Consider the following 26744-nt stretch of genomic DNA (forward strand, 5'->3'; position numbering starts at 1 on the left):
GATGTTCGTCGTTCCTGCGGTGTCACACATAGCGATGTGTGCTGCCGCAGGAATGACGAACAACATCGTACCTGCATCCCGACGATATATCATTAGCGATGTCGCAGCGTGTAAAGCACACTTTAGTCTGGTTCAGTAGGCTATACAATCATGGGGAAGATAGCTGACTACACAGATGTCCAGAAGGCATTCATTGACACCCCTCCACAAGAAGGGTAAGCCACAAAAGGTCATTGCTAAAGAAGCTGGCTGTTCACAGAGTGCTGTATCCAAGCATATTAATGGACATTTAAGTAGAAGAAAAAAGTGTGGTAGAAATAGGTGCACAAGCAACCGGGATAACCGCAGCCTTGATAGGATTGTTAAGAAAAGGCCATTTAAAAATTTGCGGGAGATTCACAAGGAGTGGATTGCTGCTGGAGTCAGTGCTTCAAGAGCCACCACACACAGATATATCCAGGATATGGGCTACAAGTGTCACATTCCTTGTGTCAAGCCACTCATGACCAATAGACAACGCCAGAAGCGTCTTACCTGGGCCAAGGAGGAAAAGAACAAACATTTTGGAGATGAAAATTTAATTTTCGCTAGGACTTGGCACCTGTCCACACTGCCAAAAGTACTAATACCTGGTTTAATAACCACAGTATCACTGCACTTGATTGGTCAGCAAACTCGCCTGACCTAAACCCCATGGAGACTCTATGGGGTATTGTCAAGGGGAAGATGAGAGACACCAGACCCAACAATGCAGGCGAACTGAAGGCTGCTATCAAAGCAATCACACTTCAGCAGTGCCACAGGCCGATCGCCTCAATGCCATGACACATTGATGCAGTAATTCATGCAAAAGGATCCCTGATTAAATATTGAGTGGATTTACTGTACAGACTTTTCAGTAGGCGCCAACATTTCTGAGTTTAAAATATTTTTTTCAGTTGGTCTTATATCGTATTCTAACTTTCTGAGATAATAACTTTTGGGTTTTCATTGGCTGTAAGCCATAATCATCAACATTTAAAGAAATAAACAAATGGAATATCGCCAGAGACTGAAGGGGTTAACTTTTTTTTTTTTTTTTATCCAATCAATTTTTATTGTAGGAAGTTACATTACAAAAAGGAGAAATTCAGGTATCATTGGCAATAATACACAAAGAGAACAACGCTGTAACATGTGGTAGTATCACCTTTGATTATGATTCACATTTCCTGTCACACCACCAACAATCATGTCTGATGCAAGTTGCAACTTTTTTTTTTAGGTTAATCAATATCCAATACGTATAGAGTCAACCTACCAATTTACTCTTTAATCCTCAAAACGAGGGTTCCAAACAACCAGAACCAGAGAGTAAGAAAGGAAGATAAGAAAGGGGAGGGGAGAGAGCTGGGGGAGAGGGGGAGAACCATGGATGGTTGCAAGGAGGCAACCAGGGAGGGGTAGGGGGGAGGGAGGGAATTGGATGGCGTTTTGGGGTAGCCCGAGCAGTAACAACAACAGAGATTTAACCCCATAGCGACGGCCTAACGTCTCAAGACGTCGGAAAAACAGGGTACTTATTCTGTTCCGACGTCTTGAGACGTCAGGCCGGAAAAAGCTTGTAGCGCCCCCCAGTGACGAAAAATCTCGGGGGTTTCAGCTACCGGAGGTAGCTGAGACCCCCAAGATTATGAATCGGGGTGTTTTTTTTGGACCCCGTTAATGCGATCGCCGGTATACACCGTATACCGGCGACAACATTAAAAAAAAAAAATGGCCGGTAAAATTGATTTATTTCTCATCTGACGTGATCAAACATGTCAGATGAGAAATAAATATAATCCTCTAGTGCCCCCAAAGCCCCCGGTACCGGAGAGTCCCCCCACCACCCCTACCCCCCCTCCGGAAAATCCAAGATGGCGCCGACGCGCGCTGAAAACTCCCGCCGCCGCCGGCTCTGCATTCATTTCCCTCCGATCTGAAATGATCAAACATTTCAGATCGGAGGGAAATGTCCTCCCCCTGACCCCTCCTCCGGTACACCGGAGATCTCTGGTCCCCGGAGCCCCCTCCGGTTCTCCAGAGCCGCCTCCCCCCTCTCCCCTCCGGAGCGTGGAAAATGGCGGCCGCATTCATCCTACTCTTTCTGCCGCATGTGACACGTCACATGCGGCAGAAAGTTGTCCCCAGGTCCCCCCCGTCACCCCCCCCAGCCCCCGGTCATACGTTACCTGGCTGCTGGTGCTCCGGCCCCGCGATCACGCCGCCTCCTTCTCTTGAATGCTGGCGGCGCATGCGCAGACAGCGGCTGTCAGCTGGATCCCTGCAAGCAGGGACGCTGACGTCGCTGCTGCAGTAGGCTGCTCCACTGTGGACCGGGGGAGGGTGAGTGCAGTAATCTGCAGACACACTCCTCACATGGAGAGCCTGCTGTTCTAGAAAATGGGGGGTACGTTCTGTGAGCGTGCCCCTCATATTCTAGAATGAGGTTACTGCAGGTCACTCTGCCCTAGGTTGGACCGGGGCAGTGTGAGTGCAGTATTCTCAGATTACTGCACCCACACTGCTCATGGAGAGCTTGCTCTTCCAGAAAATGGGGGATACGTTCCCTGAACGTGCCCCCCATATTCTAGAAGATCCAGAGACGGCGTGGGACCTCAAAAATGGATTACAGCGACCGAAATTTATTTATTTACAATAAATTGGTAAAAGAGGAATGTTTCGGGGAGTTTTTTTTCAAATAAATTTTTTTTTTGTCTTTATTTTTTTCTATTTCTTGACTGGGTTAGTGATGTCGGGTATCTGTTCAGATGCCGTGACATCACTAACCCCAGGGCTTGATGCCAGGTGACATTACAGCTGGTATCAACCCCATATATTACCCCGTCTGCCACCGCACCAGGGCGCGGGATGAGCTGGAGCGAAGCGCCAGGATTGGCGCATCTAATGGATGCGCCACTTCTGGGGCGGCTGCGGCCTGCTATTTTTAGGCTGGGAAGAGTCCAATAACCATGGCTCTTCCCACCCTGAGAATACCAGACCCCAGCTGTCTGCTTCACCTTGGCTGGTGATCTAATTTGGGGGGACCCCACGTTTTGTTTTTTTTTTTAAAAAACGCCTGGGGAGCCCTCCAAATTGATCACCAGCCAAGGTGAAGCTGTCAGCTGTGGTTTGCAGGCTACAGCTGTCTGCTTTACCCTAGCTGGCTATCAAAAATAGGGGGGACCCCACGTCGTTTATTTTAATTATTAATTTTTTGGGGGGCTAAATACAAGGCTAGGCACCCTTTAGTGCCACATGAAAGGCACTAAAGGGCGCCAGCTTAGAATATGCAGGGGGTGGGACGTTATATTTGTTTGACATCTATCCATTCATCCATTGTAGCATTTTAGGCTGTGCGCCCACAATCGGGATTTGCAGCGTTTTGGGCGCAGAGTGTTTTCCCTGCGTCCATAACGCTGCATTGTGCAGTAGAAGCACAGTGGAAGGATTTTTAGAAATCCCATGCCCAATGTGCTTGCCCAATGTACTTCTCTTCTCCGCAGCATAAACCGACCTGTGGCGGCAGCTTCCCGAGCCTCAGCATGTCAATTTATGCTGCGGAGATGAGTGTTCTCTGCAGGTAGCATAGAGCTCCACAGCGGCCTGAACCCAAATCGTGGGCATGGGCAGCTGCGTTCTCCCGTGGACAACACTCACATCTCTGCAGGAGGCTGACACTGTGTACTAGACGCCGTGTCGCTGGATCATGGCCACATAGCCTAAAAGTGAGACATTTGTTGCTACAGCAACATTTTTGTGAAGTACCTGTGGATTCAAAATGCTACTATACTCCTGAATAAAATCCAGTTTCCAAAATGGAGTCACTTGTGGGGGGTTTCTAATGTATAGGTACCCAAGGGGCCCTGCAAATGTGACATGGTGCCCGCAATTTATCTCAACTTTTCCAGAATTCAAATGGTGCTCCTTCCATTCCAAGCCCTCCCATTTATCCAAACAGAGGTTTTTGGCCACATGTGGGGTATCCCTGTGCTCATAAGACATTGGATAACAACCTGTTGGGTCCACGGTTTGTTGTTGTCTCTTGAAAAAGTGAGAAATTTGATGCTGAAGCAACATTTTTGTGAAAAAAATGAAAATGTTCAATATGGCAACCTAAGCTTATCAAAATCTGTGAAGTATTTGTGGATTCAAACTGCTCACTATACACCTAGATAAAAGCCTTGAGGTGTCTTGTTTCCAGAATGGAGTCACTTGTGGGGGACAGCCACTGTTTAGGCACCTCAGGGGCTCTCCAAATGCAACCTGGCGTCCGCTATTGATTCCAGCCAATTTTGCAGTCAAATGGCAATCCTTCCCTTCCGAGCCCTGCTGTGCACCCAAACAGTTGATTTCCACCACATATAAGGTATCGCCAAACTCAGGAGAAATTGCACAATAAATGTTATGCTGAATATTTTCCTTTTACTCTTGTAAAAAAAAAAGCTACCTGGTTGAAATAACAATTTTGTGGTAAAATTTTATTTTATTTTTTTCATGGCTCAACGTTATAAAATTCTGTGAAGCACCTGGGGGTTCAGGGTACTCACCAAACATCTAGATAAATTCCTTGAGGGGCCTAGTTTCCAAAATGGGGTCACTTGTGCGGGGTTTCTGCTGTTTAGGTACCTTAGGGGTCCTCCAAATGTGACATGGTGCCCGCAATCTTTTTCAGCCAAATTTCCTTTCCAAAATTCAAATATTGCCCCTTTCGTTCCAAGCCCTCCCATTTGTCCAAACAAAGGTTTCAGACCACATGTGAGGTATCACCGCGCTCATAAAAAAGTGGTTAACAAACCTTCAGGTCAAATTTTTGGAATTACCTCTTGAAAAAGTGAGAAAATTGATGCTAAAGCAACATTTTTGAGAAAATTATTAAAATTTTCAATATGACAACGTAACGTTAACAAAATCTGTGAAGTACCTGTGGATCTAAAATGCTCACTATACCCCTAGATAGAATCCTTGAGGGGTCTAGTTTCCAAAATGGTGTCACTTGTGAGGGATTTCTTCTGTTTAGGTACCTTAGCGGACCTGTAAATGCAACATGGTGCCCGCAATCTATTTCAGCCAAATTTGCTTTCCAAAATTCAAATATTGCTCCTTCTGTTCCGAGCCCTCCCATTTGTCCAAACAGAGGTTTCTGATCACATGTGGGGTATCGGCGTGCTCATAAGAAAGTGGGGAACAAGTTTTGGGGTCCATTTTGTTGTGTTATTTCTTCTAAAAGTGAATAAATTTGGGTTAGAGCAACATTTTTAGGTAAAATTTAATTTTTGCTTTTTTTCATTCCACATTGCTTTTGTTCATGTGAAGCACCTGAAGGGTTAATAAACTTCTTGAACGTGGTTTTGAGTACTTTGGGGGGTGCAGTTTTTAGAATGGTGTCACTTTTGGGTATTTTCTATCATCTAGGCCTCTCAAAGTCACTTCAAATGTGATGTGGTCCCTAAAAAAATGGTTTTGTAAATTTTGATGTAAAAATGAGAAATCGCTGATAAACTTTGAACCCCTCTAACTTCCTAACAAAAAAAAATTTTGTTTCCAAAATTGGTCTGATGTAAAGTAGATAAGTGGGAAATGTTATTTATTAACTATTTTGTGTCACAGAAATCTCTGGTTTAACGGTATAAAAATTCAAAAGTTGAAAATTGCAAAATTTTCAAAATTTTTGCCAATATTCAATTTTTTTCATAAATAAACGCAAAAAATATTGTCCTAAATTTGGTACTAACATGAAGTCCAATATGTGATGAAAAAACAATCTCAGAATCACCGGGATCCGTTGAAGCGTTCTAGAGTTATAACCTCATAAAGTGACACTGGTCAGAATTGCAAAATTTGGTCTGGTCATTAAGGTGAAAATTAGCTCCGTCACTAAGGGGTTAAACACCTTGAATATTGACATGTGGTACGGGTGAACTACCTGCGTAACACTCTCTTTGACCCATTTTTAATTATCAACAGTTTGCCCTGGAAACAGATGCCTGACAGGGGATGCATATACAGAGTTTAGCCACGTGTTCCAAATCTGAAGTATTTTATTTTTGGCGCGGATGGAGTGAGCCAGACAGAACTCGTATTGGCATTGGAGATTAATTCGGTTATATAATTCAACTAATGTAGGCGTCTTTGGGGATTTCCAGTGCAAACTTATGCAGTATATGGCAGCTACTAGAATGTGAACTAATAAACCGCTGGATTCCCAAGAGAACTCCTCTATACCGACGTTTAGCACTGCCAGACCTGGATTCGGATTAATAGGATTGCCTGTCAGCTCACCCATCAGGCCAAACACCTCCAACCAGAACGAGAAAACCTTGGGACAAGCCCACCAGCAGTGACCAAGAGTACCCCTTTGGAGGCAGCCCTTCCAACAATGTGGCGAATAATTTGGGAGGAACTGTGCTAAGTTGGCTGGGGACCGATACCATCGCAGGTGTACTTTTTTCAGTTGCTCCAGATGATTTATACACTTGGAATATTTTTGGATATTTGCTGATGCCGTGTGCCAGTTTGAAGGAGAGGTAGAGACACTCAACTCCATGTCCCATTTATTCATATAAGGAGATTTTTGCTCTTCGGGGGGGTTATTGAGCCATTTGTATGTCGAGGATATACCTTTGGATTTAATTATCTTTTTAAATACCAAAGCCTTTGTTGTAGGTAACAGAGGATTCGACTTTGGAGGAAATTTAGAGGCCAGAAAATGACTAATTTGGATGTGTTGATAGAAACAGCCCTTTAAAGAGGGGTGTTCCCGTACTATTTCATTAAAGGGGTTAACACCCAAATCAGAGTATAGATCCGCCAGCACTGTAATGCCCGTTCCCTCCCACCTGGCCAGATTCAAAAAGGGGATTTGAGATTCCAACGACTTGAGGGAAATCTCTGAAAGAGGAATCTGAATCTTATGAATCAAGTCGTTTCGCCAGACCTCCAGGGAGGCTGACATGGTGGGAACACACGGGGAGAACCGTGAACGGCTCAAATATTCTGCTTCCATCATTCTTCTGACTGAGCCCTGGCGGGACAGGAAATTTTCAATCTGAGCCCATCTATGTGAATTACCTGGACGCCACCATTCCTTTAGTGATTCAATTAGTAAGGCTTTATAATATGCCGATATGTTTGGGGTGCCCAATCCCCCTAAGTCATATGGGGGGGTATAACACTTTACCTGCGACCCTAGCCCTTTTATTACCCCAGACAAATTTGTTAGTCAACGATTGAAGTTTCATCAGGGTTTTGTGAGAAATTTTGATGGGAAGGCATCTGAGCACATACAATATTTTGGGTAAGAAAACCATTTTAAAGGACTGTATCCTGGCCATCCAGGACAATGATATTTTTTCATACCTTCCCAATTCCTTTTCTAAATTTTGGATCAGAGGTTCCAAATTTTCTTTAATTAACATCTGCGATGGTGTCAGCTTAATACCCAAATAAGGTATCCCCCTGTCGCACCATTTCAATTGAAAGGCCCCCTCTAGCGCACTCCTGGCCTCCACCGGTACATTAAACGGCAGTATCAAAGACTTTGCCGCATTAAGCTTATAATACGACACTTTAGAAAAGTTCGATAATGTGTTCACCACTGCTGGAATCGACACTGCAAGGTTAGAACAGGAAATTATCACATCGTCTGCGTATAAACCAAGTTTATGTTCAAATTCCCCAACTCTTATACCAGAAATGGCTATGTTTTTTCGTATAGCTTCCACCATAGGTTCTTCCACTAAAGCAAAAATAGCGGGAGACAATGGACACCCCTGGCGGGTACCATTACTTATTTGAAATTTAGATGACAGAAACCCCGATGCCAACACTGACGCATTTGGGTAAGAGTAGAGGGCTAGAATGGATGACTTGATTTTCCCCAAGAACCCGAATTTTGTTAGAACTCTCTCCAGGTATCCCCAGTGCACCCTGTCAAAGGCTTTTTCAGCATCAAGAGACAGGAATGCACTGGGTTCACCCGATATCTCCACCAGTCCAATCAAGTCAAGCATCCGTCTGGTGCCATCCTTAGATTGCCTGCCTGTCACAAACCCAACTTGGTCTGGAGCCACTAAGGTCGGGATCACTTTATGAAGTCTATCTGCTACTAGTTTGGCAAAAATTTTAACATCACAATTTAGGAGTGAAATCGGCCTAAAATTACCCGGGGTGTCTGCAGGTTTCCATGGCTTGGGTAGCGTGATAATAATCGCTTCTAAGTTGTCTGGGGAAATTGACCCTTTATTTTGCCAAAAATTGAAGGTTTTTGACATAAAGGGGGACAGAGTGGATGTAAATTGTTTGTAATATTCGTATGGCAGCCCATCGGGGCCCGGGGCGGAGTTAGACTTAGTCATTTTGATGGCACCTAGGATTTCATGTGTAGTAAAGGGAAGATTAAGTTCCTCTAATTGCTCATCTGAGACCCGGGGAAGATCCAGGGTGTCTAGGAAACCCTGTATATCCACTTGAGTCGGCTGTGACGTATTGGAATCATATTTTAGATTATACAGGGCCTCATAGTATTTCGCAAATGCTTCTGCTATTTCAATGAGATGTCTAGTGATTGGGTCCCTCAGGAATTCTATTTTAGATTGAATCTCACGTTTTTTCGTCCTTCTTGCCAATAAGGACCCCGCTCTATCCCCCATAGCATAAAATGTCGATCTATTTTTTTTAAGATTATGTTCGTATTTTTGCAGGAGTAGGGATCTTAGTTGGAATCTATGGGTTACAATTTCTTTAGTCAAGTTAGGGGTTGCTTTGGCTTTATTCAGGGATTCAAGGTGATAAATACGGATTAATATATATTTAATATCTGCGTCTTTTTGCCTTTTTGGATGGAGGCTATTTTTATGAGCTGCCCTCTGACTACTGCTTTATGAGCAGCCCACAGGGTCTCGTCAGAAATTTCCCCATTATTATTAAGTTTAAAATATTCTGTTAACACTGACTCTACTTCATCATGTACCTTCTGCCTACCAAGCAAGCTGGTATTCAGTCTCCACCTAGGGGAATTTTGAACATTAAAGCTACCCTGAACAGACAAAGAGATCGGCGCATGATCTGTCCAAGTAATTAAACCAATATCAGCTGCCACACAATTACTTATAGATTTGCTGTCGACCAAAAAAAAATCAATTCTACTGTATGAGCGATGCCTGGAAGAGAAGAATGTATAGTCTCTTTCTGATGCATGCAAATATCTCCAGATGTCATGAAAATGGAATTCATTGATGAGATGCTTAAGTTCCTTAGCATGTGGGATGCTGATGTTGGAGCAATCCATGGAGCGTATAACAGGTATATTAAAGTCTCCACAGATGATTTCCGCCCCTGTGGCAGTATCTTTGAATGCTTGGAAAAATTTCCTAGCAAAGGTCAATTGTGATGAATTTGGGGAGTAGACCGTTGCCAAGGTATAAGGGATGCTGTTGATATAACAAGACAAAATAATATATCTTCCATCCGCTCCATAACTGACATTTATCAATTTAAAGGCCACTGAGTTCTTTATTAAAATGGCCACTCCTCCTCTTTTTTTTGAGTCATTAGCAAAAAAGGTGTGTTGGAACCTTGGATGAAGTAGCCGTTTATTATCTGTGGAAAGAAGGTGGGTCTCCTGAATGCACGCTATATCACAGTAAGGCTAGGTTCACACACTGCGTTTTTTTGACGCTGCGTTTTTGTGCGTTTTTTGCTGCGTTTTTGCTCACTGCATCTTTATGCGTTTTTTATCAGTGAACAAAAAAAAAAAAAGGTCTGATGTCATTTCCTTCTTCAATATGTTCTTAATTCTCCACTAGTGTATGCAGGAGAGCAGACAGCTGCAGAACTACAAGGCTCAGCATACTCCATCCAATAGTGTATGCAGGAGAGCAGACAGCAGCTGCAGAACTACAAGGCTCAGCATGCTCCATCCAGGACTGTATGCTGGAGGGAGAGTCAGGGGGAGCAGACCTGCAAGGCTCAGCATCCTCCATCCAATAGTGTATGCAGGAGAGCAGACAGCAGCTGTCGAACTACAAGGCTCAGCATCCTCCATACAATAGTGTATGTAGGAGAGCAGACAGCAGCTGTCGAACTACAAGGCTCAGCATCCTCCTTCCAGGACTGTATGCAGGATTTCTTTGCCCCCCCAAACAAAAAAATGACGTGGGCTTCGTCATATTTTTGTATGCTAGCCGGGTACAGCAGGCAGGTACGGGCTGCCCACAACCCCCAGCTGCCTATTTGTACCCGGCTGGGAACCAAAAATATAGAGAAGCCCTTTTTTTTTTAATTATTTCATGTATTTCATGAAATAATTAAAAAAAAAATGACGTGAGCTTCGCCTAATTTTTGTGTCCAGCCGGGTACAACTAGGCAGCTGGGGATTGGAATCCACAGTGCAGGGTGCCCATGCTTTCTGCACACCCCCGCTGCGAATTGCAGTCCGCAGCCACCCCAGAAAATGGCGCTTTCATAGAAGCGCCATCTTCTGGCGCTGTATCCAACTCTTCCAGCTGCCCTGATGCCGGGTGGCTCGCTGGGTAATAATGGGGTTAGGGCTAGCTGTATAGCTGGCCCTAAGCCCGAAATTCATGGTGTCACGCCAATATTAGACATGGCCACCATGAATTTCTAGTAAAGATAAAAAAAACACAACACACAGAAAAATATTTTTTATTAGAAATACAACACAACACAATTAGGGACTCCATCTTTATTGAAATAAAGAACCCCCCCCCTCCGCAGTAATCCTGGGTCAAGGGTCCCGCGCCGTCCAATCCGGATCCAATATCATCTGATCGGTTTGCTGGAAGGCAAAGCGATCAGATGATGTGTCAGGATCAAGGCCTGAATCACATCACACATCAGCTGATTGTATAAAAGCCGTTTATACAATCAGCTGATGCATCGGTGCAAAAGAAAAAAAAAATACTCACTTATGTGCTGATTACCGGCAGCTCCTGCAGTGGAGTCTGATCCCGTCCAATCGCTGCAGCAGCTGCCGGTAATCAGGGATGAAGTCTCCTGACGCATACGCTGACAGGTTAAACCAGCCGGCCGCTGGCGTCAGCCCGAGACTTACGATCAGCTGATGCGTCAGGTGACTGCATCAAGTGATCACTGCCAGGTCCTGCATCCTGCAGGCATACGTGCCCGGGGAGACTGCACACACCCGGAGCGGCGGGACCGGGAGGAGATGGGAACGGGCATGGCACCGGGAGTCTGCAGACAGGTGAGTATGGCTTTTTTTTTCTAATGTTCAGTTTTGATTTCGCAGCCGCTTCCACCTCCTGCCCGTACATGACGCTGCACGGCAGCATACATGCACAGGACGGGAGGTGGAAGCGGTGGTGACGGTACCGGGAGGATTCACGCTTCTGTGTTTACTGACAGAAGGAATCCTCTTCCTGTACATGTCACTTTACTACCCACCTCCTGCTTTTATAGCTGCGTTTTTGGTCTTAGAACCACACCAAAACGCAGCTATTTGCGTTTCTCATTGCGTCTTTCAACATACCATTGCACTCAATGGATGAAAAGCGCAGTGAAAAACGCGGGAATAATTGACATGCTACGTTTTTGTGGCAACACAAAAACGCAGCTGGAAAAAAACGCTGTGTGCAGACAGCAAAAATGAAAACTCATAGACTTTGCTGGGGAAGCAAAGTCATGCAGTTTTCTGAGCAAAAACGCCCCGAAAACTGCGCAAAAACGACGCGAAAAACGCACTGTGTGAACTTACCCTTAGATGCCTTCACCTCTCTCCACATCATTGACCTTTTTGCTGGGGAGTTGAGTCCGTTCACATTGACAATAGACAATATCTTAATTCTCATATTGGAGCCGCAGGGGGGTTTGAATTCCCAGGAACGCCATCAGGGATGAGAGGGGCTAGACCAGCAAGGAATTGAGAGAAATTTCCAAAAAAAATTAAGGAACATTTGTGAGAAGAGGAACAAAAACAAAAAAATTCCAACAACACCGGTTTGCCCCGAGTAGGGTGCCCGGTGTATAACCGCTCGCCATAGGCGAGAACATCAGGGGGGCTACGTGACATCCCGTGTCACAGGAGCAGGGACAGCAGGTGCCATAAGCAGGAAGGAGCCCCAGCTAAGCTACTGACCATTCAGGGTTAATCCTGTCTGGAGGGCCTCTTTGATTCTCCCGCCCACCAGGGTTTGGTGGGTGGGCTATTCCCCAGTCATCCAGCAATTTGCCCAGCTGAGAAGGAGTATGACATATGTGAGTGCCTCCATCTTTGAAAATTATAATCTTCACCGGAAAACCCCACTTGTACTTGATGTCTTGATCTCTAAGGAGTTTAGAAAGGTGGGCGAATACTCTTCTTTTATTAAGAGTTGCAGCAGAAAACTCTGGGAAGATTTTTAGTCACATGAAAGTGTCTGGCAGGGCTGGACTTTCCCTCAGTGTGTGCAGCACAGCTTCTTTTGTTTTATAGAAATGAAGTCTAGCCAGGACATCTTTAGGCAGAGCTGGATCTATGCCTTTGGATTTAGGGACTCTATGAATCCTGTCCACTATCAGGTCTCTGGTGTCCCATCCAGGGAGTATAAGCTGCAGAAACTTGTGGAAGTATTCCTGGAGGTCTTTATCTGCTACTGATGAGGGAATCCCTCTGATTTTTAGGTTATTTCTTCGGGATCTGTCCTCTATATCACTGATTTTAAGTTTTAGTGCATCCACCTCCTTTTCCAAAGTTGTGTTAGCATCTATCAGATTGTTATGTGATGTTGCAAATTCAGCCATTTTAGTTTCTACATGCTCTGTGTGATCACCCAGAGACCTGATCTCTTCCTTCAGCTCTCTGACTATTTTCTCTGAGATCAGCCTGCAGGGAAGCCCTCAGCATTTTCAGCAGAGATTGCATTGTTTCCTCTGTCAGAGGAATGCCTGTGCAGCCTCTCAAGTAACCTGTATCTCCTTGTGAGGAGTGGGAAGAAGCTGAGTGGGAAGCCAGAGCCATCTTGCTTGGTGAGGAGAGATCCCTATCCCGGGAGTAGAAGTCTGTCAGTTTGGCTGGAGTGCCAGTTTTTTTAGGTCTCCCCTTAAGCTGGTGTCACACACAGCGACAACGACAACGACGTCGCTGCTACGTCACCATTTTCTGTCACGTTGCAGCGACGTCCCGTCGCTGTCGCTGTGTGTGACATCCAGCAACGACCTGGCCCCTGCTGTGAGGTCGCCGGTCGTTGCTGAATGTCCAGCTTCATTTTTTGGTCGTCACTCTCCCGCTGTGACACACAGATCGCTGTGTGTGACAGCGAGAGAGCGACAAAATGAAGCGAGCAGGGAGCAGGAGCCGGCGTCTGGCAACTGCGGTAAGCTGTAACCAGCGTAAACATCGGGTAACCAAGGGAAGACCTTTCCCTGGTTACCCGATATTTACCTTCGTTACCAGCCTCCGCCCTTGCTGCCAGTGCCGGCTCCTGCTCTGTGCACATGTAGCTGCAGTACACATCGGGTAATTAACCCGATGTATACTGTAGCAAGGAGAGCAAGGAGCCAGCGCTAAGCAGTGTGCGCGGCTCCCTGCTCTCTGCACTGTGACATGTAGCTGCAGTACACATCGGGTTAATTAACCCGATGTGTACTGTACCTAGGAGAGCAAGGAGCCAGCGCTAAGCGCGGCTCCCTGCTCTCTGCACATGTAGCACGGCGACGTTATGATCGCTGCTGCGTCGCTGTGTTTGACAGCTAAGCAGCGATCATAACAGCGACTTAAAAGGTCGCTGTTACGTCACAGAAAATGGTGACGTAACAGCGACGTCGTTGTCGCTGTCGCTTAGTGTGAACCCAGCTTTAGGCATCCCTGGGGGCTGGGGTTACTCACACCTCCTGTAGCTGGTAATCCTGTTATCTGTGAGCTGATAAGAGCCGGTTTATCCTGCATCAGCACAGAGCTCTCCTTTCAAGCAGCCATCGCCATCAGGGTGCAGGCCACGCCCCCGAAGGGGTTAACTTGATAATGATGTTTCCAGTTTGGTATATGTGGACATTTCAGAGAATAACTCTAGACTGGTGGTCTTTTGTGTATCCAAACAATTTTACTATTTTGTATGTCACAAGTTGTCCATTCTTTTGAAGTTAAAATTAAGTAAACATGTTTCCCATTTATTGATGAAAAATTATAAAAAAATAAATAATCACTTTATGTTAATAAGGATTGCTGTACCCTGGCACAATTTACTTTTTATTTAAAAGACAGTCTCTTCTTTCTTCGCTCGCAGGATCTTTAATTGTCTGCAGCACGTTGATTTGGGCACAGCTGCTGAGATCATTTATTGACAGTTGATGCAACGTAAGTGCTGAAGACAATAAAAAAAAACAAAACATTGGGAATAGTGTTGTAGCCTAAGTGCTTGACCCGGGGAGGGTGAGTAAAGCATAATCTGTTTTTTAAAATAAACTGCACCTGGGGACAAGGATTGTTTGAAACCAGAAAACCAATTTAAAGATTAATGTATATACAGTATCTTAAATTTTCCACCAAAAATTTGTGCTATGTTTTTACACATTTCATATAAGTGTAAGGCCATGTGCGCACACTGCGGATTTTACCGCGGATTTGCTGCAGAAAATGTCTAACATTTCTGCAGTCATTCCCCAGAAAAACCTGTGGGTATAAAAAAAAAAAAAAAAAAATGCTGTGCGCACACTGTTTTTTTTATACCTGCGGATTTACCCACGGAGCATGTCACTTCTTTTCTGCAGGTACCTGTGTTTTTTGCCATAGATAAATGGGGAAAAAACCGCAAGGACCAACCCGTGGCAAAACCACGGCAAAATTGCAGGTGTGGTTTTACCACGGATTTTGCTGCAGTTGCGGTATTCTGCCAGAGGGTGCGGATTTTTCTTAAGAAAAGTCCATTTTCTAGTGTGCACAGGGCCTAACAGAGTAAATTTTCTAAAAAGTGGTAGAAGGTTAAAAACACCCAGTCATTTTCAACACTGCACCTCTTGAAGTACTGATCTAGGGATAAAGTGATGATTTTGACTAGATCAGTTTTAATAGTTTTGACGGAAAGCAAAAATAATAATCTTGCATTTTATCACAAATATTTCCACATGCACTACAGAAACGTAGTGTGAACAGGCCTAACTGACAGGGAACTCAAGTGTCAGGGCTTTGATTCTTCAATACCACTGACAGGAGTGAGGAGATCAAAGCCATAATGACTTTTTCTCCTGTCATTATGATGCTTAGCACTATGATTGATCAGACTAACCAATCATAGCGATTGACAAGCGAGACTGGCTGCAGTTTCTCCTGCAGCTGAGCTCTGATGGCTGTCTATGACACCCATTGGTGAAAGTTTGAAGCCTTGAAAATGCATATCATGGTGGGAGAACTAACGCCTGACTATGGGTTATAGGTTATTTAGAGGTTAAAATTTGAAAAATTTGGACTTATGTCACAAACACGTTCCATTTGATGTATAGTTGTACAAACTCAAAAACACCACAGGCTGATTGTTTTCAACCAGTTGAACAAAATGCTTGGTCTTGTGATTAATTTTTTGTTTTTATGTCTCACGTTTTCTTCCTCTTGTTCCAAGAGCCAGAACTTTTTTTTTATTTTTCCATCAACCTTGCCACATGAGAGCATTGCTTTTTTGGGAGACAAATTGTAGTTTTGAACAACACCATTAATTTTACCATACAATCCACTGGAAACAGAAAAAAAAATTGAAAGTGCAGTGAAATAGCAGAGAAAAAACACCAATAACCCCCACCCACATGTTTCTGCCATTTACATTTGGGATTTTGTTTTTAGAGTTCATTGTGTGATGAAAATGACCTGGCAAAATGATCCTGTAGGTCAGTACAATTACAACAATACTAAATATAAAAATAATGTGTTGCCATATTCTGACTCCCGGGCCTTTTTATTTTTCCATCGCTGCAGGTGTGTGTTAGGTTTTTTTTTTCGTGCCCTTACCTGACACTTTTATTGTTACATTCTGGGTCACATATGACATTTTGATCCCCCTCCACCAGAAAAAATAAAAACGCAGAAAAAGTGAAGTGTGGCAACCCAAAAGAGGCAATTCAGGTGCTAACATTTTTCTTTTTAGCGTTTAATGTACAGTTTAAATAACTTTATATTTTAATCAGACTTTTTCTAACATAATGATACCAAATATGTTTTTTCTTTTATTATTCAGTTTTTTTTCCTTTTGAAAGGGAAAAGGGTAGTGATTTAAACTTACATATATTTGTTCTGAGTATCCCTAAGAGACTTTAACATTTGATCGCTTATGCTATATACAGTAGTACTTCTGTATTGCAGTACAAAGCAATATCGAAGTTCACCTATGAAGCCCAGAACTTGGCTGAGCTTCACAGAAGGACTAACATGTAAGTTCTTGAGGCCCCAACAGTTCGCAGTAATCATGTCGCCAGGGACCGATGGGAGGTGGTGCATTGACCATGATGTCATTTAAATGCTGCCGTTAGAGATTGAATAGTTAAACTGCAGCAAGATGAACAAACTGCTCTTACTTTAGTTATGAAGCCTAATATTACACAGACTACCATACACCTGAATGGCCATCATGTTATAATACGCCAGGCACTGTGGTGGAGATCTATAGTTGACCAAAACTTTCTGTGACAATAACAGCTGATTAATGGGACGCCAACCCGGCCTGACTATCAAGACAATCTTTTACATACAATTTTTGCCTGCAAGTCAAAACATCTGAAAAAATATAAAGTCTTAAAACATTTTTATAAATGTAAAATGGTAGAAATGGCAATATATTTGCAGTTATTTTTTTAAGAATAGTGTTAAAAGTGCAATATTTTTGACAATTTAAAGGGGTATTCCCATCTCCAAGATCCTATCCCAATATGTAGTAGGTGTAATAATAAAAAATATTATCAAATACCTATAATTAGCAATGTAGTATCGTTCTCTTGATTACCTATGTCGCTTGCCTCATGGGCAGGGCATTACAGTAGCTTCGGTATCCATGATTATGACCACAAGCAACTAAATAACTGTCACTATATGAGTGGTCGTAACCATGGATGCTGTAGTTACAATGCCCTGCACATGAGGTAAGAGACATAACTATTCAGCAGATTTCTAATCGGAGGTATTTGCTAATATTATTCTTAAACCTACTACATATTGGGAGAGGATCTTGGAGATGGGAATATCCCTTTAAAATTATTAAAGGGAACATACTCAAGAAAATGACTCACTTCAAATACAGACAGGTCATCCTTCCGGTAGATTTCATTGGCGGGAGGGTGGAACCAGCCACACTTCTTTAAGTGTCGCAAAAGGATATTCTTACTTTTCATATACTTCAGACAAAACTCACACAGGTAAAGCTTAGCTAATCTAAAACAAAAAATAAAAAAAAGAAATCTGTTTTCTGGTGTCTGTGTTAATAGAAGATTTTCACTCATATTTTTGCATAAATATTTATAATTACTATCACATATATTAATGTAGTATCACTGACCATATTTTTCTAGTTATATAGTTAGTACACATAAGCAAGTTCAAGTGAAGGTGTAATGAATTACATGAGGTCCACCGCTTATCATATACTATAGTAGCAGGGGTGCTCCATGCTTGTTTAGAAAGAGAAAGACAAAGCATAGAAGGAGCACAGCACCGACAATCACAATTATTGAATTGTATGGTTACAAAACACACATGAATTTAAAACACATGAAATCAGTAAATGCCAAAGATGTTAAACATGAGCCAACAGCAGATAACAAGTAACTCCATTAGTAATGCAATGCTGTAAGAGATACTTCGACCTCCATTATTGTCTAAAATAGAATAAATGTTGGACACCGTGGGAAAAATATATACTCCAGAAATAGTGCTATAATGCACTGGATATATATCCGAACAACCCCCCAAAAAAGTCTGACTAAATAAGCAGACCACTAAATGAATTAACACCTGCTGGTTGTGCCCTGTGAAGGAGGGAAAATGAATCCAGTGGAAATAGAATGGTGAAGCTCACTTGTGTCCAGGGATCCACCTGGATATGGGGGATCCTAAAAATGGCCTAGAGATCAGCAGTGCTTGGGACCCAAATAGCTAGACTATAGACGGGGCTGCTGAGGCATAATCATCCTCCGCCGCGTATCGCCGCTGCAAGTGTTGCTTCATCAGGGAAAGGCATGCAGCTGAGCGCTTTGTGCGTACTATATATACAATCTCATAAAAAAAATACAGTACCTGTGTGTGAGGATGTCATATGACATCCCATGTGCTCATGGGGCCAGCGTCCGAACAGTGGGGAAGTTACAAAGGATCAGGAGAGCACTTCCCTTTCCTTCAATCAGTCTCTATACACATGCACAGGTGTTTCCACCAATTGACCGCTACTCGCTGAGTAATTCTGGATGAGTGCAGCGCTCAACTATTGTGTGAGGTGACGCAAGCAGATTATCCAGGATAAGACGAGTCTGCACATTAACCCCTTCACCCCCGACTGATTCTCCGTTTGTAAGTGTTTTTGGGGGGGTTTTTTGCTCCCCTTCTTCTGAGAGCCATAACGTTTTAAATTTTCTGTCAATGTTGCCATATGAGGGCTTGTTTTTTTGCAGGATGAGTTGTACTTTTAAATGAAACCATAAGTTTTACCATATGGTGTACTGTAAAATGGCAAAAAAATTCCAAGTGCGGAAAAATTGCAAAAGAAGTGCGATTGCATGATTGTTTTTCAGCTATTTTGTTCACAGTGTTCACTATATGGTAAAGCTGATGTGTCGAAGTGATGCCTCAGGTCGGTATGAGTTTGTAGACACTAAACATGTATGGGTTTATTTTTATCTAAGGGGTTAAAATAAATTCAGAATTTGTCCCAAAAAAGTGGAGCACTCTTTGCACCATTTTCCGCAACCTGTAGCGTTCTCATTTTTTGGGATCTATTGCTCAGTGATGGCTTAATTTTTGCGTCTTAAGCTGACATTTTTCTGGTACCATTTTTGTGCAGATGCTAAGTTTTGATCGCCTGTTATTGTATTTTGCGCAAAATTTATGGTGACCAAAAAACATACATTTTGGAGTTTGGAATTTTTTTGCCGCTACGCCGTTTATTGATCAGATTAATTGACTTTATATTTTGATAGATCGGGCATTTCTGAACGCGATGATACCAAATGTGTGTATTGTTTTTATTTTTTTAAACCCTTTAATTTTCAATGGAGCGAATGGGGGGTGATTTGAACTTTTAGGTTTATTTTTTTTTAATTTTTAAATTTTTTTTTTTATTTTACTGGTCCCCTAGGGGACTAGAAGGATCAGCAGTCTGATCGCTCTTTCATTTCTGTTGATCACAGCTACTCAACTGTGTTCACCAGAAATACTCATCTCTTGTTCCAAGCAGCACTCGGCCGGGTGAAACAGGAGGTGAGTCATGTGAGCTACAGGAGTCATCGCATGACCCTGTGCTACCATGACAAAAATCAGCTCACAGTGAAAACGTCACGGCACCACCAATGGCGACTGGTGAGTAAAGATTTACCACGGCGGGGATTTAAATTGCCCTGTCACATTTTGACAGCGCGATTTAAGAGGTTAACAGGCACAGGTGGATCGCGGATCAGCTGACAAATCATCTGACATGTGCGTGAATTGCTGCCAGCTCACCTTAGTTTGAGAAATCGACGCTTCACAGGTCCTCAACTGGCAGCTTCATTAAATAGTACCCGCAAAACGCCAGTGTCAACGTCTACAGTGAAGAGGCGACTTCAGGGCAAAGAAAAAGCCATATCTGAAGCCTGCTTTACACCAGGCAATCTATCGTGCGATAGATCGTCGGGGTCACGGTTTTTGTGACGCACATCCGGCATCGCTGGCGATGCCGGCCTGTGTGACACCTCCTAGCGACGCAGTATCGCTCACAAATCGTGAGTCGGGTACTGCTCGTTAGGTTCCATAATATCGTTGACTTTAGTTGACCATCGTTTCCGTGGTAGCACACGTCGCTCCGTGTGACACCACGGGAACGATGAGCAGCTCACCTGCCTCCCGCGGCCGCCGCCGTCTTTATGTGGAAGGAAGGAGGTGGGCGGGATGTTTACGTCCTGCTCATCTCCACCCCTCCGCTTCTATTGGCCGGCGCCCGTGTGACGTCGCTGTGACGCCGAACGTCCCTCCCACTCCAGGAAGTGGACGTTCGCCGCCCACAGCGAGGACGCACGAGAGGTAAGTATGTGTGACGGGGTTTAGTAACTTTGTGCGACACGGGCAGCGATTTGCCCGTGACGCAAAAAGGACGGGGGCGGGTACGATCGATTGTGAAATCGCACAATCGGTCGTACCGTGTAAAGCAGGCTTGAGACTGGCTACTAAAAGGAAAAGATTAATATGGGCAAAAGAACACAGACATTGGACAGAGGAAGATTGGAAACATTTGTGAGATGCAGAACAACTGAAAAGATGCTGGAAGAGTGCCTGACGTTATCTGTCAAGCATGGTGGAGGTAATGTGATGGTCTGGAGTTGCTTTGGTGCTGGTAAAGTGGGAGATTTGTACAAAGTAAAAGGGATTTTAAATAAGGAAGGCTATCACTCCATTTTGTAATGTCATGCCATACCCTGTGGACAGCGCTTGATTGGAGCCAATTTCATCCTATAACAGGACAATGACCCAAAGCACACCTCCAAATAATGCATGAACTATTTAGGGAAGAAGCAGGCAGCTGTATTCTATCTGTAATGGAGTGGCCAGCCCAGTCACCAGATCTCAACCATATTGAACTGTTGTGAGAGCAGCTTGACCGTATTGTATGCAAAAAGTGCCCATCAAGCCAATCCAACTTGTGGGAGGGTCTTCTGGAAGCATGGGGTGAAATATCTCCAGAGTACCTCAGCAAATTAACAGCTAGAATGCCAAAGGTCTGCAAATCTGGAATTGCTGCAAACGGAGCATTCTTTGATGAAAGCAGTTTGAAGGAAAAAATTATTATTTCAAGTAAAAATCATTATTTCTAACCTCGTCAATGTCTGGGCTATATTTTCTATTCATTATGCAACTCATTTAATAAATAAAAGTATGATTTTTCATGGAAAAGACAAAATTGTCTGGGTGACCCCAAACGTTTGACCGGTAGTGTATATATATGTAGCAAAAAAGAAAAGAGAAAGTATATACCGTATTTTTCGCTTTATAAGACGCACCTGATTATAAGACGCACCCCCAAATTTGGTGAAGGAAAAGAGAATTTTTTTTTTAATGTTAAATGGGGTCCATCTTATAATGCCAGTGTCCCTCTAACAAATCATATAGGGTATATGTCCCTCATAGCCCCCCATCCTAAAATTAGCCCCCTCAATCTGGATATGGCCCCCTTATATTGAATATAGCCCCCTTGTGATGGCACACGTTCCCCTGTGCTGCCTATGGCCCCCTATGGATTGCATACATTCCCCTGTGCTGCCTATGGTCCCTTATGGATTGCACACGTTCCCCTGTGTTAGATAACGCCCCCATGCTGCTGCCCATGGCCCCTATAGATCGCACAAGTCCCCCTGTGTTAGATATCGCCCCCATGGTGCTGCCCATGGCCCCTATAGATCGCACAAGTCCCCCTGTGTTAGATATCGCCCCCATGTTGCTGCCCATGGACCCTATAGATCGCACAAGTCCCCCTGTGTTAGATATCGCCCCCATAGTGCTGCCCATGGCCCCTATAGATCGCACAAGTCCCCCTGTGTTATATTGCCCCCATAGTGCTGCCCATGGCCCCTATATAGATCGCACAAGTCCCCCTGTGTTAGATATCGCCCCCATAGTGCTGCCCATGGCCCCTATAGATCGCACAAGTCCCCCTGTGTTAGATATCGCCCCCATAGTGCTGCCCATGGCCCCTATATAGATTGCACAAGTCCCCCTGTGTTAGATATCGCCCCCAGGCTGCTGCCCATAGTAAAATAAAACCCTCTTTCCTTACCTCCTCCAGTGTTTATTTCCCTCCTGTGTCCCTCCGTGCTTCTGTTCCTTACTTCCTGGTTCTCAGTGTGGTCATGTGATCGGCACAGCAGACTGAGATTTCTGCGTGCCTGCCTGATCACAGTGGAAGCAGGGACACGGGAAGAAACGCTGAAGGGGGTAAGTAAAGCTTTTTTATTTTAGAATGAGCAGCAGCCTGGGGGCCAAATCTAACACAGGGGGGGCATGTGCCATCACAGGGGTGCGCAGGGACATATAATATGCACCGCTCCCCCAGCCCGTCACTGCAGTGCGATTTCAGCACCACCGGAGATGGACAGCGGCTGTGCATATTATATGAGCGGGAGCAGGAGATCAAAGGCTGCAGCCCGCAGCGTTCCCCTGCACTCCAGAGCTGCTGCCCCCACCTCCCCTGGACCCTGCAGTGTACATATATATATACCCCCCCCGTACATTCGGTTTATAAGACGCACCCCCTACTTTCCCCCAAAATTTGGGGGAACAAAAGTGCGTCTTATAAAGCGAAAAATACAGTATATATTGCATGTTTTTTTGCATTGCTATTTAGCTATTGAGTATAGTAGAAGGGACAATATGAATAGTAAGTTAATTGATTCCACATTTAACACGTACAGTATATGTAATTTTTAGAATCTGTATCGTTTCACCGACATTGTTGATTGTTAACTATGTATTATAGCAGGGGTATCTATAATATGTTTAATATTTATATACTGTATAATTCTTAGAAGTAATATTCTTTATCACTGTTTTTATTTCTATTTTTATGTTTACTTTTGCACTGTAATTCAGTTATAGAAAAGTTGCACATACACATGTTTATGGGATTAACGTAGGTGTGTTTTATAGCTATATATATACTTACATAGTCATTAGGTTATCATATTGCAACAATTAAGTTTCTTCTCTATGGTAAAAACTTTGCGGCAATAACACGCATGCACTGTCTCTATGACAGCAGCATAGTGCGCGTTCCACGGATGCCGCTGAGATGACTAAAGGGTACTTTACACGCTGCGATATTGGTATCGATATCGCTAGCGAGCGTACCCGCTCCTGTCGGTTGTGCATCACAGGCAAATCGCTGCCCGTGGCGCACAACATCGCTTACACCCGTCACACGGACTTACCTTCCCTGCGACGTCGCTCTGGCCGGCAAACCGCCTCCTTTCTAAGGGGACGGTTCGTGCGGCATCACAGCGACGTCACATGGCAGCCGTCCAATAGCAGAGGAGGGGCGGAGATGCGCAGCCGTAACATGCCGCCCACCTTCTTCCTTCCTCATTGCCGGTGGACGCAGGTAAGGAGATGTTCGTCGCTCCTGCGGTGTCACACATAGCGATGTGTGATGCCGCAGAAATGAGGAACAACCGGCGGCAAGCCCCACCAACGATATTTGGTAAAGGAGCGACGTTTCAACGATCAACGATTTTTGACGTTTTTGCGATCATTGAACGTCGCTCCTTGGTGTCACACGCTGCGATGTCGCTAACGACGCCGGATGTGCGTCACAAACACCGTGACCCCTACGATATATCGTTAGTGATGTTGCAGCGTGTAAATGGCCCTTTACTCTATTTCAGACCTTGTTAACTTTACACATGTGCTGCAATTTGCAAGAAGCTTGTACGTAGCTAGGCAACCTTACTCTATGTGACTGCTCACACCCCCTCACTCACATGATCGCTCTCACACGTGACCACATACACACCCCTAGCTTTTCTGCAGGTCTATTGGTTAGTCACAGGTATAATAAACGGCCCTTCCCTCCTCGACACATGCCTCCTGAGGAAGATTTACTTGAAACATACGTTAAGGCGGCAGGGGTGCTCGTACCACTACACCACTACCTACACCAGTGAGTAACATTTGGATATGGTGTCTTGGAAACTATTTAAATATTATTTCAGTATATTTAATTGTTCTTATTAATTGTTAACTTGATAATTTCAGCTAATCCTTGCCTATTGTAGAAGTCTTAGTAAAGGGGTAGGCATTTGGTAAGATCCCATGTGGAAGTTTGTTTCTTAAAGGGATAGATTTTTTTACAGTTGTGATAGCCTTTATATGGTATACTTTTCTAAAAGGGATAGTTATCCCAATAATTAGCTACATGTAGGTCACTATATCTCTTAAAGGGATTGTTATTTCATATCCTGGTTTACTAATTTGAGCTTGATTTTTAGTAAAATAGCAACTTGGAAGGGATTATAAGACTGTTTAATATAGGTGTCTTGGTTACATTTGTTTGAGAATTAATTATTTTCAAGATGCTATATACTACTTTATATAGTTTGACCATATTTCCTAGGGTTAAAGGAATGGGGATTTTGTTAAAAAGTTGATTTAAAGTATTACCATATAGAGTTTTTTGAACCGGTGTGACGTATAGTTACAATTGTTAGTTTAATCATTAATACACTGAGAAGGGTTTACTTATGGTTTTTGAATGTTATAATTTTATCCTTGGCATCTGCATATATCCGGTGAACGACCTCGCATTTTTTTGTCTAAGATTAGACTAGGAATTGACTTTTTCATGTCTATGTTTTTAATATTTACTGAAAAAAATTGGTATAATGGTATAATATACTCATTCTCCTCTTCACTGCTCCATGTATTATATCTGAGTTGAGGTACCTGCTCATGATAATTGTTGGGAATTTTATATATATATATATATAACATACATACATTATAGAATATATTATATATATATATATATATATATATATATACTAGAAGGTGGCCCGATTCTACGCATCGGGTATTCTAGAATTTACGTATTGTATAGTTCATGTATGATTTTTGTTATATATATATAGATGTTGTTGTGTGTAGTTACCAAGTGTTTGTGTAGGGCGCTGTAAATGTTCTGGGTGTTGTCTGGGTGTGACGGGGGGTGAGAGCGGTGTTGTATGTGTGTTGCGTGTGTTGCGTTGTTTGTGGAGCGCTGTGTGTCTGTAGCGTTGTGTGTGTGTTGCGTGGTTTGTGTGTGTGTGTGGTGTGTTTTGGAGGGAGGTATGTTTTGTGCAATGTGTGTGTTGTGCGGTATGTGCGTATATTTGTGTGTGCCGCGGTGTTTATGTGTTGGGTGTTATGTGTGTGCAGCGTTGTCTGTGTGTGTGGGTGTCTGTGTAGGGCAGTTGTTTGTGGTTCCCAGTGTGTGTGTGTGTGTGTGGTGTGTTGTGCAGTGCGCGCGCGCGTGTGTGTGTGTGTTGGGGGGAGGTGTGCACTTCCCATCGTGCTCCATCCCCCATGCAGCGCACTCCCCATCGTGCTCCATCCCCTATGCTGCGCACCCCCCATCGTGCTCCATCTCCCATGCTGTGCACTCCCAAACGTGCTCCATCCGCCATGCTGCGCACTCCCAAACGTGCTCCATCCACCATGCTGCGCACTCCCAAACGTGCTCCATCCGCCATGCTGCGCACTCCCAAACGTGCTCCATCCGCCATACTCCGCACTCCCCATCGTGCTCCATCCCCCATGCAGCGAACTCCCCATCGTGCTCCATCCCCTATGCTGCGCACCCCCCATCGTGCTCCATCTCCCATGCTGCGCACTCCCAAACGTGCTCCATCCGCCATGCTGCGCACTCCCAAACGTGGTCCATCCGCCATGCTGCGCACTCCCAAACGTGCTCCATCCGCCATACTCCGCACTCCCCATCATGCTCCATCCCCCATACAGCGCACTCCCCATCGTGCTCCATCCCCTATGCTGCGCACCCCCCATCGTGCTCCATCTCCCATGCTGCGCACTCCCAAACGTGCTCCATCCGCCATACTGCGCACTCCGAAACGTGCTCCATCCGCCATGCTGCGCACTCCCAAACGTGCTCCATCCGCCATGCTGCGCACTCCCAAACGTGCTCCATCCGCCATGCTGCGCACTCCCAAACGTGCTCCATCCGCCATGCTGCGCACTCCCAAACGTGCTCCATCCGCCATGCTGCGCACTCCCAAACGTGCTCCATCCGCCATGCTGCGCACTCCCAAACGTGCTCCATCCGCCATGCTGCACACTCCCAAACGTGCTCCATCCACCATGCTGCGCACTCCCAAACGTGCTCCATCCGCCATGCTGCACACTCCCAAACGTGCTCCATTCGCCATGCTGCGCACTCCCAAACGTGCTCCATCCCCCATGCTGCGCACCCCCCATCGTGCTCCATCCCCCATGCTGCACCAGCATCAGCCTCTCTACCCGCAGCATCAGCCTCTCTACCCGCAGCATCAGCCTCTCTGCCCGCAGCATCAGCCTCTCTCCTCCCAGCATCAGCCTCTCTACCCGCAGCATCAGCCTCTCTCCTCCCAGCATCAGCCTCTCTGTCCCCAGCATCAGCCTCTCTGTCCCCAGCATCAGCCTCTCTGTCCCCAGCATCAGCCTCTCTCATCCCAGCATCAGCCTCTCTCCTCCCAGCATCAGCCTTTTCTGTCCCCAGCATCCGCCTCTCTCCTCCCAGCATCAGCCTCTCTCCTCCCAGCCTACCCCAGCCTCAGCCTCCCCCAGCATCAGCCTCTCTCCTCCCAGCATCAGCCTTTTCTGTCCCCAGCATCAGCCTCTCTCCTCCCAGCCTACCCCAGTATCAGCCTCCCCCAGCATCAGCCTTTTCTGTCCCCAGCATCAGCCTCTCTCCTCCCAGCATCAGCCTTTTCTGTCCCTAGCATCAGCCTCTCTCCTCCCAGCATCAGCCTCTCTCCTCCCAGCATCAGCCTCTCTCCTCCCAGCCTACCCCAGCCTCAGCCTCCCC

The 26744-nt window shown here is 44.8% G+C and overlaps 1 protein-coding gene across 2 annotated transcripts in view; it reads right to left on the reverse strand.

Annotated features, from left to right (window-relative positions):
- The window catches only part of KAT6B (lysine acetyltransferase 6B), a 745545-nt gene that overhangs the window by 176550 nt on the left and 542251 nt on the right, over window positions 1-26744 (reverse strand). For both annotated transcript variants that reach the window (XM_075349101.1, XM_075349100.1), the window contains exon 10: window positions 17245-17386. In XM_075349101.1, the coding sequence (XP_075205216.1) occupies window positions 17245-17386 (142 nt within the window). The remainder of the gene's footprint in view (window positions 1-17244; window positions 17387-26744) is intronic.

This window comes from Anomaloglossus baeobatrachus, chromosome 5 (genome assembly GCF_048569485.1).
Source record: "Anomaloglossus baeobatrachus isolate aAnoBae1 chromosome 5, aAnoBae1.hap1, whole genome shotgun sequence".
NCBI classification, from domain to species: domain Eukaryota; kingdom Metazoa; phylum Chordata; class Amphibia; order Anura; family Aromobatidae; genus Anomaloglossus; species Anomaloglossus baeobatrachus.